Source organism: Euwallacea similis, chromosome 16 (genome assembly GCF_039881205.1).
Source record: "Euwallacea similis isolate ESF13 chromosome 16, ESF131.1, whole genome shotgun sequence".
Classification (NCBI taxonomy): Eukaryota; Metazoa; Arthropoda; class Insecta; order Coleoptera; family Curculionidae; genus Euwallacea; species Euwallacea similis.
Window position 1 is genome coordinate 3142768 of NC_089624.1, and position 15472 is coordinate 3158239.

Here is a 15472-nt window from a genome sequence, read left to right on the forward strand (position 1 = left end):
ATACAACAGTTTAAGTTTAAACCATTTCCAATGTTGTAGCTTACAAAAAAAAAAACGCTTCAGGTACTATTTATCGGAGGACCACTGCCGAAATCCGGATTGATCCTTTCGAATCTTATTACTTAATACCAAACCATTATCTAATTCACCAATCAACCCATCAATCTAATTCACAGTCTGCATTACAACAGTACTACTGATATTATAAAAAGCTCACCCTCACGTTTCCTATCACTGGGACCTCAGAATTATCCATAATAGAGTATCTAGGTATGTTCATTCTTTGCACCTGTGCTTCATAGATACTTGCAGCCCAATATGAAACCAATTGGGAAAAACTAAACTCCAGATCATTTCCTGAGTTATTTGATTAGACCAAAATTAGAATTTCTATCTATTGGAGAGTGTTTTCTGTGCCGAGCATGGATATTGAGTTGTTTTGGGCCTTTTGGAATGATGGAGGTAAGAGATTATCAAACGGAAACGATGACCTAAATTCTCTTTAGAATATTAGGGGAAGTAACCGATTATCTGCAAAATCACTTCCCCAAGGATTTTACTGATCGAGAATTTGGAAAGAACTTTAAAGCTGAATTCTTTAACGCAACTGAATGAGCGGCATTATTTGCTAAATCTGGAACCAAATAAGTTGTTCAATTTAATCATTCAGTGATTTTGGTGAGATATACTATATCGCAGATACCTAGTACTAACCAGCAAGCACCATGCAGGCTTCACAATGTGGCCTTCACAATAGTCCTATAGTTGGAATTCGCAAGGTCTAGGCTCAAGACACGATATCGTTAATAAGATTGTTAATGATATAGCATAGGTAAATTCATTATAGCTTTACTCAAGGGAACTAGTTGAGACAGTGAGAACCAAGAACCTAACATATGGGCTCTATCCCTCCTTGCTAGAATGGTGCAACCCCCTGTATTTGGAGGCGAAAAATGATTAGACTAATCGAAGGTTTGCAGAAATTAAGAATATTCCTGAAGTATACGAACTGGCACGTTTAGGGTCATTACAGAGCTTCTGAAGGTATCTTAACAAGGTTGAGGGAGTTAAGGTGAATAAATATGAGCCCGTAATAATATGGTCTGATGGTGATTGGGAATGTCCAGACTCTTACTGGAATTCTAAAGGTTTTGTTGCCTGGCTCTACAATGAGAGTCCGATAAAAGACTTTGTGGTGACCAATTACAGATAGAGTAAAGGTCTTCCTTGCCAGCATGGAGCATATTTTACATGCAACGACAGATATAGCCCAAGTAATGCTTCCTTTCAATATGGTGAGAAGAAGTAATTTTTTTAAGTTTTAGATTTGAAAGTGCAGCCAGGCTTTAAGAGAGCAAATAGTAGAATGCCATGAGTTTGGACAAAGTCTCTTTCGGATACAGAAGAAATACTAAATTCGAGGATTACTTGTATTTGGATGAATTGCTGAGTACTATAGTACAAACCACTGCATATGGCGGCCAGTCTGCCATCTTTCGGATTTAATTTAGAAGCCATTGTCAGAGATACAGATAACATCATGAAGTGATTTATTTGCAAACTAGATGTCGCTGCGCCTAAATTCTATCTATCAATTTAAAACTTATTAAATCTTTACGATGACAATGCGCTTTGTACAATGGAGAGACAGGGGGATAAACGTCCTTGAGATTTCAACAAGTTTCATATCTTCCCACGTACTTAAGTTATAATAAAATTTTATAAAATATGATGTGTCACCTCTTCACAATAGTGTCAATATCTATAAAATATGTGTCTAGACAAAAAAACTTGATTGAAATAAATCGGGGTAAAGACTGGGAATATTCCATTTTTTGAAGTATTACGATGTCAAAATTTAGTCGATTATTTTATTTAAAATTGATTAAAATTCCCAGATAACTTAAGTTATTTTCCTTTCTTCTAAAAATAAATGTTTCGAATTACAACAATCATGGACTCAAACTCTAATGAACCTAAATCATACCTCCTCTTTTTTCAATTCAGGAAATATTCTCATCAACATAGGCTCAGCTCACGATGGCACCATCGATATGATCTGCTAAAAGCATTTTCTCCAACTAGGTGCGTGGTTTTCCATTAATAAAAAAACTATCTACAAGTTCCAACCATGGACAACCACCCAGCAAGATGTCCTAAATGAAAAAGTCAATTATATTGCATCAGTGTTCAGGAAAGCACTGTAAATAGTCACCCTTCTGGGTTATAAAGGAGAGTTGTCATGGAAGGCAGAAAAGAGGAAGAACGTGAATATACGACTATAATCCCAGAAATTTCCGATCTGACATAGATGGCGTTTTTTTTTTAATTTTCCTATATTACAAAAACCTAATCTTGAAAAACTTTGTTTCGAATTTTTTCCTCAGCCACCCTATTCGCCAGATTTAGCCTCCTTAGATTATTTTCTATTTTCAAGCTTAAAAAAATGGCTTGGTGGAAAGACAGTTGTCAATAATGAAGAGGAGAGTTCCTATGTTGATGCATATTTTGAAACATTCGAAAGTTCTTACTATAAATAGGGTATAGAAGCCATAGAACATCGCTAGGAAAATGGGGTCAATCTCAAAAGAGACTATGTAGAGAAAAAATGCAATATCTTCCAATTTTTTCTCCTTAAGTGGTAGGTCGAGTACTTCTGGGGTTATCCTCGTATTTCTTCTCGATTTGGCTAACATTGAATCCAGGAATACCTGGGTTATTAAGTTATCTATTAGGTGTACAACTTTGCTTCCGCCGTTTTTGAATAGATGTATGTAGCGGTAAGTAATGATCGAAATAAATAACCCCATGTGGGCATGCAGGAGCCTTGGGCACCTGTTAACATAACCTCATAAAAATATTAGTCTATTTGTGTCTTCATCATAAAGTTATTCGCAATTGAAAATGTCAGTGTACGAGCCAAATTCTCGTCATTTGCGGGAGGTTTTACTTTTCTGCTTCAATATGAAGAAATCTGCTGCTGAGGCTCATCGAATGCTCTCAGATACTTATGGGGAAGCCACTATTAGTGAAAGGACATGTCGTGAGTGGTTTCAGCGCTTCAAGAACGGTGATTTTCACGTCGAAGACCAACATAGCGGTGGAAGAAAGAAGGTTTTCCAAGATGCGAACTTGGAAGCATTACTTGACGAAGACTCGTGTCAAAGTCAACAAGAATTGGCACAATCATTGGGAGTGACTCAACAAACAATCTCAAAACGCCTCAAAGACATGGGAATGATTCAGAAGCAAGGATATTGGGTGCCGTACGAGTTGAAACCAAGAGATATTGACAGGCGTCTGTTCGCTTGTGAACAGTTGCTTGCAAGGCAAAGACGGAAGGGATTTCTGCATCGTATTGTGACTGGGGACGAGAAATGGGTTCATTACGATAATCCCAAACGCAAAAAGACTTGGGAATATCCCAAACCGTCTATTCATGGTTCCAAAATCATGCTCTGTATTTGGTGGGATCAACTCGGCGTAATATATTATGAGCTGTTACAACCAACTGAAACAATCACAGGTGCTCTTTATCGAACCCAATTAATGCGTTTGAGCCGAGCATTGAAAAAGAAACGGCTGCAATACAACGAGAGACATGATAAAGTGATTTTGCAGCACGATAATGCTCGACCCCATGTTGCGCAAGTGGTCAAGAAATACTTGGAAACATTGAAATGGGAAGTCCTACCCCACCCGCCATATTCTCCTGACCTAGCTCCTTCTGATTATCACTTGTTTCGATCCATGGCACATGGGCTAGCTGACCAACACTTCCGGTCTTATGAAGAAGTAAGAAATTGGATAGAATCGTGGATCGCTTCAAAAGATGTCCAATTTTTTCAACACGGGATTCGTATGCTGCCCGAAAGATGGGAGAAAGTAGTGGCCAGCGATGGACAATACTTTGGATCCTAAAGGTATAATTAGTTTTTTACAATAAAATCGCGAAATTCGGAAAAAAAACGGCGGAAGCAAAGTTGTACACCTAATATTATACAAGATTATTTATATGTATGTTAGAGTAATTAAATATTTTACCAATAGAATTATAAGTCGATCCTATTTCTTTTTTTTTCTGATTTAATACACTGGGTCGACGGCCCAGTGTAATCCGATATTAATGATGTTAACATAAACAAGGGCCTGAGTGTGGTTCTAGGGAAAAGAGGGAAGAGCAGTAAAAAGGATGATTTTGTTCGGGCCTCTTGGCTCCAGATGAGTTTTTCTCGGTTTTTGTTGGAAAGTGAAAATAAAAAATGCTGTCTGCGGAATAAAGTGTCTCATTTTCAATCCACCTACTAACATGTATTTATAGTTTTTGACGTTGTGTAAGGTAGAGGAAAATTTTTAAGAAAACTTGGATCAAAACAAGTTTGAATCAAATTATTGTAAAAATATTTCAAAGAAGAGAATTTTACGAGTGTTCTGAGTAGCTAAATTCTCATGAATAAACGCATTTAAACGTATATGCTTGTAATATCTAATTTTCTTGGTAAATCACTATTTTGTTTAATTCTTCCCCACTTGAAATTGTTTGGAAATCGATAAAATTAAAGGGCAATAGTTGATGTGTATTTGACCTCAAAACACAATAAATACATATAAATTGAACCTCTTCTAAAAGATACTAAGACATATTTCATGTTGGAGTGGTAATTAAATGTATATACTCATTGACACACTATTAAAATTATTTGGTGCTTTTGAGTATTGAAAGCTTTTACATCTCAAACACCGATGGATCAACTCAAGAGATTAATAAATATAAAGACGTGTAAAGTAGTTTAATGCGGTTTGTTAGGATGTTACGTACATTTTACATTATCATTTTGTATATCAGAAATTGTAGAAGAATACACAAAGATTAATGATTGTGCTTTTCTGCGCATAAATACGTGTAGGACTGGAAGAAGTATATAGGGTGTCCCAAGCAAAAGTGTCCACCCAGAACATCTTCCTTGTTGTTCGTTAAAAAAAAAACGCTAAAACACGTCAACTTTGATAGGGAGGAGGACATTATTTGGTGAAAAAGTCGTTTTCGAAATGTCATCCCTCTACCCCTGAAAACTATCCCTTTGAAATTTTCAAATTGGAAGAAGGGTTGTGTTATAACTTATTTGAAAGATAATTTTATTCTCTACATGGTCAAGTTTCTATTTTTTATTTTTGTACGTCGGTCTTGTAGAAATTTAAAAAAAACAAATAACTTGATTTTAACCATGATTATTATAATAATAAATGCTGAAAGAGTAGAGTTAAACTCAAAACGTCTCGAAGCCCCAAAAGTATCAATAACAATAAAATTTCTAACATTCGATTTAAAATTGATAAACCCTAATTTTTTTGGAGGAATAATTTATTGATATTTTTCTCTGCACTTAGTGGTTTCAATACTTCGTAGTAAGACAACTTTGCAGTTTGTTCAATTTTTAATCTGATCAAAATGGTGTATACGTTATAAGAAGAATCGAGATTGCGAGTCTGTATTACAAAAACAATAATTGTGCAAGAGCGGCAGCTCCTGTCTTCAATTTAAATCATCCTGATAAAAGAATATGCCACCCTTATGTATCTAAGTTGCTAATGAAGTTCAATGAGACTGGTTCCATCCAAAATAAAAAACATGAAGTTGATTGCCCAATGAGAAGTGAGGAAGTCCAAATCGCGGTTCTGGGACATGTTCAAATGGACAATAGAACATCTGTACGAAAAGTTGCTGAGGAATCTGGCGTTTCAAAAAGTACTGTTCATAGAATTTTAAAAGAAGTAAAATTCCATCCTTATATCATAAAACTAATACAGGAATTAAATGAGGATAATTTCCACCGTCGATTAGAATTTTGCGAATCCTTTAGTAACATGTTACATTTAAATAGAAATTTGTTGTATAATACAACATTTTCTGATGAATGTTCATTCTATTTAAATGGTGAAGTTAACAGACATAATTGTCGTTACTAGAGCGATGTCAATCCTCATTTGTTCCGAGAGATCCATACACAACAACCTCAAAAATTGAACGTTTGGGCAGGAGTTTTGGGTGATCACATAGTTGGACCATTTTTTATTCCTAGAAACTTAAATGGAGAAAACTATCTACAACATGCCATATCTCCCAGGATAACTGAAATACTTGAACAAGATCCCCGCCTCTTAGAACAAGAATTAGTTTTTCAACAGGATGAAGCATCTCCACACTGCACTGCTGCTGTCCGACAATTTCTTGATGAAGAATTCCCTGGAAGATGGATTGACAGAAGAGGTCCAGTGGAATGACCCGCGAGATCCCCTGACCTTAGTCCCCTGGATTTTTTCTTATGGGGACATTTGAAGACCAAAATCTGTGCCACCCAATCTGATTCCGTCGAGGAGTTACGTACCCGAATCGTTGGAGTGCAGATTAATATCACCAGAAATGTTCGGTAATGTGCGACAACGTTTTGAGAATCAACTGTACATGTGCATGGAAGTAAATGAAGGTCACTTTCAGCATTTATTACGATAAAATAAATAAAATACAAGTAAAATGATTAAAATCAAGTTATTTGGTTTTTGTTTAATTTCTACAAGATCGACGTACAAAAATAAAAAATAGAAGTTTGACCATGTAGAGAATAAAATTATCTTTCAAATGAGTTATAACGCAACTCCTCTTCAATTTGAAAATTTCAAAGAGGTAGTTTCCAGGGGTAGAGGGATGACATTTCGAAAACGACTTTTTCACCAAATGATGTCCCCCTCCCTATCAAAGTTGATGTGTTTTAGCGTTTTTTTTAAACGAACAACAAGGAAGATATTCAGGGTGGACACTTTTCCCTGGGACACCCTGTATATGGAAGCCCTTGTTAGTAAAAGGAAAGGATTTACAGGGGGGATAGGACAGACCCAGACGGATTTTTGGACAGTCGTATTACCCCAATATGTCCTTGTCAGAAGATATTTTTGTCAATAAAATTGAAAATAAGGATCACAACTATTATGTAATCCAGATCTACTTCCTTGTTTTTCTCTCGATTATGTGAATGTGTTGAAAACAAATCACTCTAAAATACAATTCAATAAGTTTTAACAAAAACGCCCTTTGAAAGAACAGTTTCATGATTACTTAAAATTGATACAATATACATTTATTATTATTATATTGATCAGATTGGGTTATTTCTAACTTCAGATTGCTCCATACAATGACTTACAATAATATTTGTAAAAAATAAATGGGAAATATTAATATTTTATCGCCTTTTCTTAGTAGTGTTTTTGCCGATTATAATTCCAATTAGAATTGGGCATTATTCTTAATAAAAGGGGAAAATTACAAAAAAGAAATACTGCTTAAAGTCTCATTATTTAACGTCAATAGACATATAATATGTTTATTATGACAGCAAACTGACGTCATCATACAAATAACACGCAGTTTCGCAAACCTGATATAGCTTTGGAGCGTCTCGAATTAATCTGAATTTTAACAGTAATTGATATGTATGTGAACATTATGCAATAAGTAATGTGAACTCACCTAGAATACTTAATACTTTTTTGCTTAAAATGGATTAAATAAGTGTAAAAAAGAAATAACATGTTTTTAATTTAATTTTTATCTAACAATCTTATAGAAAATCACTTTCACTGTTGTCTCTATCTTTATTCACACTGACAATTAGGGGTAAGAGTGCGTCTCGATCCAGAATGTACTCCATTTCGTACCACTGATTAATACTTTTGTTAGAAGGTACTATTGTTTTTTCCAGATTTCAGGAATTACTCTTACAAGTGCTTCATGCCACATATTAAGACAATCGATTTCCGTATTACCATCTCGACTAATATGTCAATTATAGTGATTTTTCGCAATATCCCATATTTTTTCAAATGCACTAAAAATACAATCATACTATGGAAGTCTCAAGACCGTATGCTTATATTTTTCCGCTAGATAGCCAACAACGTATTTTTTGTAAGTTTACTCTTAGAATATAAATGTTTAACAAACCAATAATACCTTTTTTTAATTTTATGTCTACCTAACAACATGCAATTGAATCTTTAAAGTACAGGTGCAGACGTCTGCAGAATTGCAAATTGTTAATAAGCCGGAAGGTATTTTGTAATACTTTTTTGGCAAAATACGGTAGAAGGTTCATACTTTAGTATGCTTATATATAATCTTATATATAATATATATATATATATAAAATAGTATATATAAATCTTTGCCTAATATTTTCTATAGAGTGTTCACAAAAACAGAGGCAACTTACATATCAAAAAATGATAAAAACTTGAAAATTTTAAACGGAACCCTACTATTATTTTAATGTATTATGAAACTGCGTCGAAAAAGAACCTATGTTCACATTTAATTACCTATAGTATTTATTAAGGTCATAAATAGTATTATAAATTTCGCCAGTACCTAAAGTTGGGCCATGAATAAATTTTTTTACCCTACTACGTTTTTTCTTGGGTGATCTTAGTGGTTCGCCAGATTTCATTGTTTTGGAAATTTCCACAACAGTAGAATGTCCCAAGTTAAGTGATGCAGCACCACGCTGCAAAAATATTTTTTTATCAGTTTTTTTAATTAACTTTTAAATTTTAACATTATATTATAGAATAAACTTGCCTCTCGCATAGTAATTAAAAGCAATAAAGGACCGTTGTTATCTCATTTCCGTTCAAAATATTGAATTAAACACGCAACGAGTTGTTTACACCGGCTATTTAAGTTTATTATTTATTTAAGCGTCACTTCGCAGATTTGGTCTTAAAAGAACATATTTCAATTTAATTTAATTAATATATATTCATTAATATAATTCATTATAATATAATATATGTCGGAGTAACTTGAGAAGTATTCTCCATTTTTTTTGTATTTTGTATATTGCTTCTTTTTATTAACAGAAAAAGAAAGATAGAAGAGACAGACAAACCAGTTCACTATTCCACGACCGCTCTTCTTCCCATCAATCTATTAACTGCCCGTTCTTTGTCCCTCTTGTCTTAACTTTCCCAGTTCTGGTGGGTCCTTCAGAACCGTGGGAAAAGTACCTGCTAGTCCCTATTACAAAGGAACCAATAGTTTAGTGTCACCCAAATAATTAGCACACATGGCCACTTAAGCGCGCCGTGGCAATAGTGACCTCGTTCGACAGTGCTTTGTCTTCAGATGGCCCTATCAGCCTGCTCTTCATCTTATTGTCTATCCTAATGTTACTTTTACACATCTTAAAAACTAATAAATCTCCGACATATATTATATATTATATATAATATAATTATAATATATTAAAATATAATTCGAATATAATATAATTAATATAATTCAATTCAATTAAAAAGTAATAAATCAAACGAAAATAAACTCAAAAAGAACTGAAAAGCAAGAAATTAAAAAATAAAGTACATTTTTTGTTCAAAATTTTGACAATTTAATATTCAAAATTTCCGAAAATATGTGTTGACGCCGCATCCGATTGTTCCGAAAACGGTAGAACTAGTTGCACAAATCGCACTGCAACAAGCAAAGATAAAGTTATATTTGTTGGTTAGCAACAATTCATTCTCATTTGTGACGTTAGACTATTTTTGAAATAAATGGACTTTATGTGAAAAAATCCTATCTCAAAATATCAATAGAAGCCACTTATGAACTTATATTAATGTTACATAACTGAATGTTCTGATTACTACAAGCAAAGAATTTTTTAACGTTAGCTATAGAATGCCTGAAGTATATTTCGTTATTAGGATCAAGTTTTCGCAGAAAACGTACCTATTTACTGATACTCCACAAAATGAGCAAATATAAAGAAAGTTATATTTGTTCATTTGTGTATATGTTACTAGTCTTGTATTGGTAAATCCAAATAGTGCAATTTTTCCTACTTGAAGAACATCCCACTTTTTTTCAAAGTTTTGTTGATTTTAAAAATAACCATTGTAAAGTACCATTTGCGGCCAAATGAGGATTCATAAGAAGGATGAAAGTTATAGAAAGAAAAGTTGCAAAAAATGTACTGATTTAATAGGGAAAAAGGATTGCTATGTAAAACAGTAAGAGATATTGTGGGACCATCTTTTACCAGCAAGAAATACGATTTTCTACTGCTGAAAGATAACCTTAATCAAAATTCTTGTTTTCCTGAACTAATTCCACAGACATCATTTACATGTAACGGAGCATCATACAAATTCATTTGTTCTCGCCTATTCCTCAGGACCGCGCTTCCCACATCTTTTAGGTAGCTCTCTCTTTCTTGATCAATCATCATCCTCATAGGATCCAACAAAATACGATAATTGGACAGAAGCTTCTTTAGACAACTAAAAGCTTGATGATTTCTTACATAACTGCAATTAATAAATCTTTTCGTGGAATAACAATATTTTTAACAATTTTGGAACTTTTTGAGTTGAAACTCATTTGAACTTGTGCAAATTCTCCTAAAATTATCATATGGCTACAAACCCAGGACAGCTTAACGGTGATGAATGAACCATTTGGCATATCCATAAAAGACTATTTTACCTGAATCTTTAAACACAATATGGCGATACAGATTCCATTAGATGGATCAAAATGGAAACGGCGTCAACCCCTTGAAATGTAATGGGTAATAAAGTGAAAGAGGGGAAAATTTGAAAATAAGCAACTTACGGTTGGAAAGTTTCCCAGGAAGTTAGGAAAGTTTTTAAAACCACCAAATTCAAATTTAAAAATCCAACACAGTAGAGACTCTCGTATCCGAACCAATAGGAAGACAAAAGTGTACGGATAGCGGAATATTCGGATAACAAAACAATTGCTTTTTTTGCATTAAACATAATTATTTAAATAGGAATGAATAGAAAGTCTGCTTTGAAAGTTTCTGCAGTAGTACTATCCGCTGAAAGTTTTCCTCCGCAGATATCCAGCCATCGAATACCATGACGTGCTTTAAATTTTACTAAACAACCATTACTAGCTTTAAATGGGTTTCCTTGTAAGTTACCGTTGAATTGTAGAGCTTTTTCACATAACATGGGTCCAGATATCGGTATACCTTGGTCTCGTTATTGACGAAACCATTGGAAGGCAGCAACATCTACATTTTTATTTTTTGTTAAAGTAGGTTTTGTTAAAGTTTTTCTACTGGTACTAACATCCATGGGGTCTACATTTTGTATATAATTTTCAATATCTTGTCTCTGTTTTTTGATATCCGTTATTGTAGATTTCCCAACACCATGTATCCTTGTTAATTTCGTTGCACTTTTCCCACTTTCAAGATCTTTGATTATTTTATATTTTTCTTTAATAGTTAAAAGTACATATTTCCGTTTATTTGCCATTGTGATCTGCTTCAAACGAAATCTGTTTACATTTAGCCAATCGAATACAAAAAAGTACATTTTTATCATATAAATCTAAATACGCCACGAAATGTGCGGATAACAATGCATATGGGTGTTCGGATACGAGAGTCTTTACTCTAACTCATGCTAATATAACTAATAATACAAACACAAAATAAATTAATAAACATAATGTTTTTAGCCTCTAGCTATTTAGAATGGACAATTAAATTTATTTATCCTTTGGCCACAATCACTGGTCCAATGCAAAGGAGTTATGCGTAGTAGAAAGGGGCTTGACCCTCTCAAAAAAATCGCCCTATAGATTTTAATTGTTTATTTCCACATATCAGGTTATGTCGGCCAAAGTGGCACCAAAAATCGTGTAACACTAAAAAATCGTCTTCGCTGTTGCGTCTTCACCGCTAACAAGCGCAGGAAGTTTGGCAAGCCCAAAACAAAGGATTTTTTTAGAACTTCAACGTCTTATACCTCGAAAACGAAATTAGAGCTCGTGGTTATAGGAACACTGTCTACGAAAGAGAGAAAGGAATCCCCTTCTGAACTCGAGTAGTCTACATATTATGTACTTAGGCAAAATAGTTTAAAAAATGTCATTCTGCCTTGTTTAGTTAAGCAAATATTACTATTTTCGTAGATGCTTGATTTGAAGAAATAAATTAATTCAAATATCTCATAAACTGTCTGTCCCGTTAGGAATACACGTTCAAATAGAAGAGCTCTGTACAATTATTTAAAATCGAAAAATAAAATAAGTTATGCTAAGGCTACGATAAATTGAACAAAAATGCATCAATATGGCATTAATCTCATCCAGTTCCCAGAGCAATCTCACCAAAACCGAAATTCTATAGATTCTCACTGTAAGGTTTAGTTTTTCTCATCACGCTACAGTATCGCAAAAAAATTCTAATCAGTTGCGCATAGTAGAAATCAGTTCATTGAATCTAATTGAATTTGAGAATGGAAATGATTATTATTTTTTCCCACTTAACTTCTTTCCCAAGATGTCGAAATTTCAACAAGCCACATCCTTTAAGGGACATAAAATCGGCACCCTCTCTAATCGCAATCTTTCGAAACCATAAGCAAATAATAAAGATTAGTCACTATTGTGTGAAAATTGCGATTGTTTTTCAAGTAGACCCTATGTCACAAAGAAAAGCTTAGCCAATATTAATATATAAAGCAGACCTGATCTCCTATGCGGCATAGTTCTTCAATCAGCAGAACAGAAATCACCATGAAAACCTTCATTTTGGCAAGTTTGTTGGTAATTACCGTTAGTGCTTCTCTTCTTGAGGAGCATGGGGCTCAATTCCAAGCTTTCAAGGTATGTAAGCATATTTTTGAAATCTAAAGAACTTTCGTGAAACTCGCTCATTTTCCTAGCTTGCCCACGGTAAGACCTACAGCAATCAAGTAGAAGAAGCCAAACGATTCGCCATCTTCAGAGACAACCTCCGTGATATTCAAGAACACAACCTTCTGTACGCTCAAGGACTCGTTTCTTACAGCAAGGGTGAGTCAAACTCTGACCTAATTTGAAGTAGTGAGGTAAACTTGCGTTGCTTCTGCAGCTGTCAACAAATTCTCTGACTTGTCCCCGGAAGAGTTCAGAGCTTACCTCAGCCTCCATGCCAAGCCCACCATCAAAGGAACTGCGTACCAGAAGAAAGGCGTTAAAGTCCCTGATTCTGTTGATTGGAGGAAAGAAGGTTACGTCACCGAAGTTAAGGATCAAGGACAGTGCGGTTCTTGCTGGTCATTTGCTCTGGTACTTTAAAGAAATTAGTTGTTGAAATTGTGTTATTGGTCAATTTTGATTTTTAGACCGGTTCCACTGAAGGAGCTTACTTTAAGTCAACTGGAAAATTGGTGTCTCTCTCTGAGCAACAATTGGTAGACTGCACCACAAACTTGAACTACGGTTGCGATGGTGGATACTTGGACCTGACCTTCCCCTACATCCAAGAAAACGGTCTTGAATCCGAAGCCGACTACCCTTACACTGGTAATTCTCCTGTTATTCCAATACTGAGTTTGAGAAATTCTTCATTTCGCTTATAGGTGCTGACGGTACCTGCCAATACGATGGTTCCAAGGTTGTCGCCAAGACCACAAGCTACACATCAATCACCGAAGATGAAGATGGTCTTTTGGAAGCTGTTGCCACCGAAGGCCCAATCTCTGTTGCTATTGATGCCAGCTACCTTTCCCAATATTCCTCTGGAATCTACTCTGACAACTCCTGCTCATCCATCAGCTTGAACCACGGTGTTCTCGTCGTTGGGTACGGAAGTGAAGATGGAAAAGACTACTGGATCGTTAAGAACTCCTGGGGAGACTGGGGAGAGGAAGGATACTTCAGGCTCCTTCGTGGAACCAACGAATGTGGTGTTGCTGAAGATGATGTCTTCCCAACCATCTAAGTATTTACTTATTTAATGAAAATATAAATGTGACATACTGACAATTTGCAAATATAAATGTTTTTTCTTTGAATTTCTAACTCTTTTGCTTTCTTACGAATTTTTCTTTGATTTCAAGTTGAAATCACTCTTCACACACAAGTAAGGGTTATTGAAGCTATGGAATTGCACACAGTTTAAACTAACTGAGAATAAAATTCACCCTTTAGTAAAGACTTGAGTGAAAAAATCTTTTTTAACGTTTCGGTGATAAATCCATCACTGTCTTCAGGACGTAGAAAAATAATTATAAAAAAGAAAGTTAGCAGAACTAAAGTGTATGAATTGTGAATATGTAAAAGAATTGAGGCATTCTAAAAGTTTGCAGTTGATGGTGAAAATACACTGAGGTACGAAATTAACCGGACACTTATATTTTTCCAGAAAACAAGCATCAAAATAATATTTACAGCATTACTAGTTGAAAGTTTAATAAGATTTATTATTGGTGATAGGGAATGAGATCTCGGGCACTCAATGTCTCACCCCAAATACAAAGGGGGGCACAGTTAAAAAGCAATGCCAAATGTTTAATTTATATGTCTTCACTCCTTAAAAGTTTGTCTAAGGATCACAGCTGATACTGCACTGAACGCACGCAAGAAGACACTTGGAGCTTGATTGCACTCTAAGTTTATTTAACAAAATATGAAGACATACACTACACGGTTAAACTAAATTGCTAAAATAGTGCTATGATAATTGTGAGGAAAAACAAGTGAGCACCGATAACTCAAATTCTTCAAAAATTGTGCCTTGTGTTAAGTTTGGGAGAAGCGTCGGCTGTTAGTGGTAAAGAGTAAGTAATAGGGATCTTACTAGGGTTGTCAACGAAGAAGGCGCATGTGGTGATCTGTTTTGTGCTTTTAAAGAGGCTCAGGCCGCTTGTCCATTTTCTTCCCACTGTGTCATTATTAAGAGAGAGTAATAACTAATTTATTTTATCTAGGCCATAAATTAGTTTCATGAGTTGTCTATAGTGTAAATGGTGTTGGGTTTGCTTTCTTTCAACAAGTAGATTTATATCACTTATAGACGGTGCTGGGTATTTTTCCAACAATTGGTAAGTTAACATTTTTCATATAGTAAGAAAAAAATTGAAAGAAGAAAAAGAAAACAACATAACAAAAAAAGATGAAAGTCTACACATCTGGTAACAAAAAAAGACATTTTTTCACTTAAAATTTTTCTAAATGAAAAACAACACGTTTGGTAACGTGTATTGCTTTCACGAGCCCTAATCACAGCATAAATGTAATTAGGTAGGTTACGGATCAACGCGACAAATTCTTCCTAAAGCATTTGCTTCCATTCGTCACGAAGTGCTTATTTCAAGTCATTTATACACTGAAACTCAGCATGATTACAGCAAATACGTCGGCCCACTATATCCCATGCATGTTCAATCGGGTTCAAGTCTGGACTTCTCGGGGGCTACGGTAATAAAATACTATCAACTTCATCCAAATACGCCTGCATTGTTCTTGCAATGTATGGACAAGTATTGTCATGCATTAAACAAAAATATTCACCAACGAAGCTCTTTCAAATATTATTCAAAGTATCATTCACCATTTAAATTGCTACCACGAATTGTGACGAAATTGTGACAAATTCTGTATGTGCCCCTACGG

The 15472-nt window shown here is 34.7% G+C and overlaps 2 protein-coding genes across 2 annotated transcripts; both read left to right on the top strand.

Annotated features, from left to right (window-relative positions):
• Positions 1 to 611: 611 nt before the first annotated feature.
• On the top strand, positions 612 to 1805 carry LOC136413958 (tissue alpha-L-fucosidase-like). The gene is made up of 6 exons (XM_066397734.1): positions 612 to 618; positions 684 to 756; positions 828 to 832; positions 973 to 1000; positions 1045 to 1274; positions 1326 to 1805. The coding sequence occupies exons 1-5, from the start codon at positions 612 to 614 to the stop codon at positions 1211 to 1213; spliced, it is 282 nt and encodes a 93-aa protein (XP_066253831.1). The 3' UTR covers positions 1214 to 1274; positions 1326 to 1805.
• A 10735-nt stretch (positions 1806 to 12540) lies between these two features.
• Positions 12541 to 13872, top strand: LOC136414206 (cathepsin L-like). Its single transcript, XM_066398087.1, has 5 exons — positions 12541 to 12700; positions 12760 to 12889; positions 12948 to 13144; positions 13201 to 13381; positions 13438 to 13872. Exons 1-5 carry the CDS (start codon positions 12572 to 12574, stop codon positions 13797 to 13799), a joined length of 999 nt encoding a protein of 332 aa, XP_066254184.1. The 5' UTR covers positions 12541 to 12571; the 3' UTR covers positions 13800 to 13872.
• Positions 13873 to 15472: the final 1600 nt, after the last annotated feature.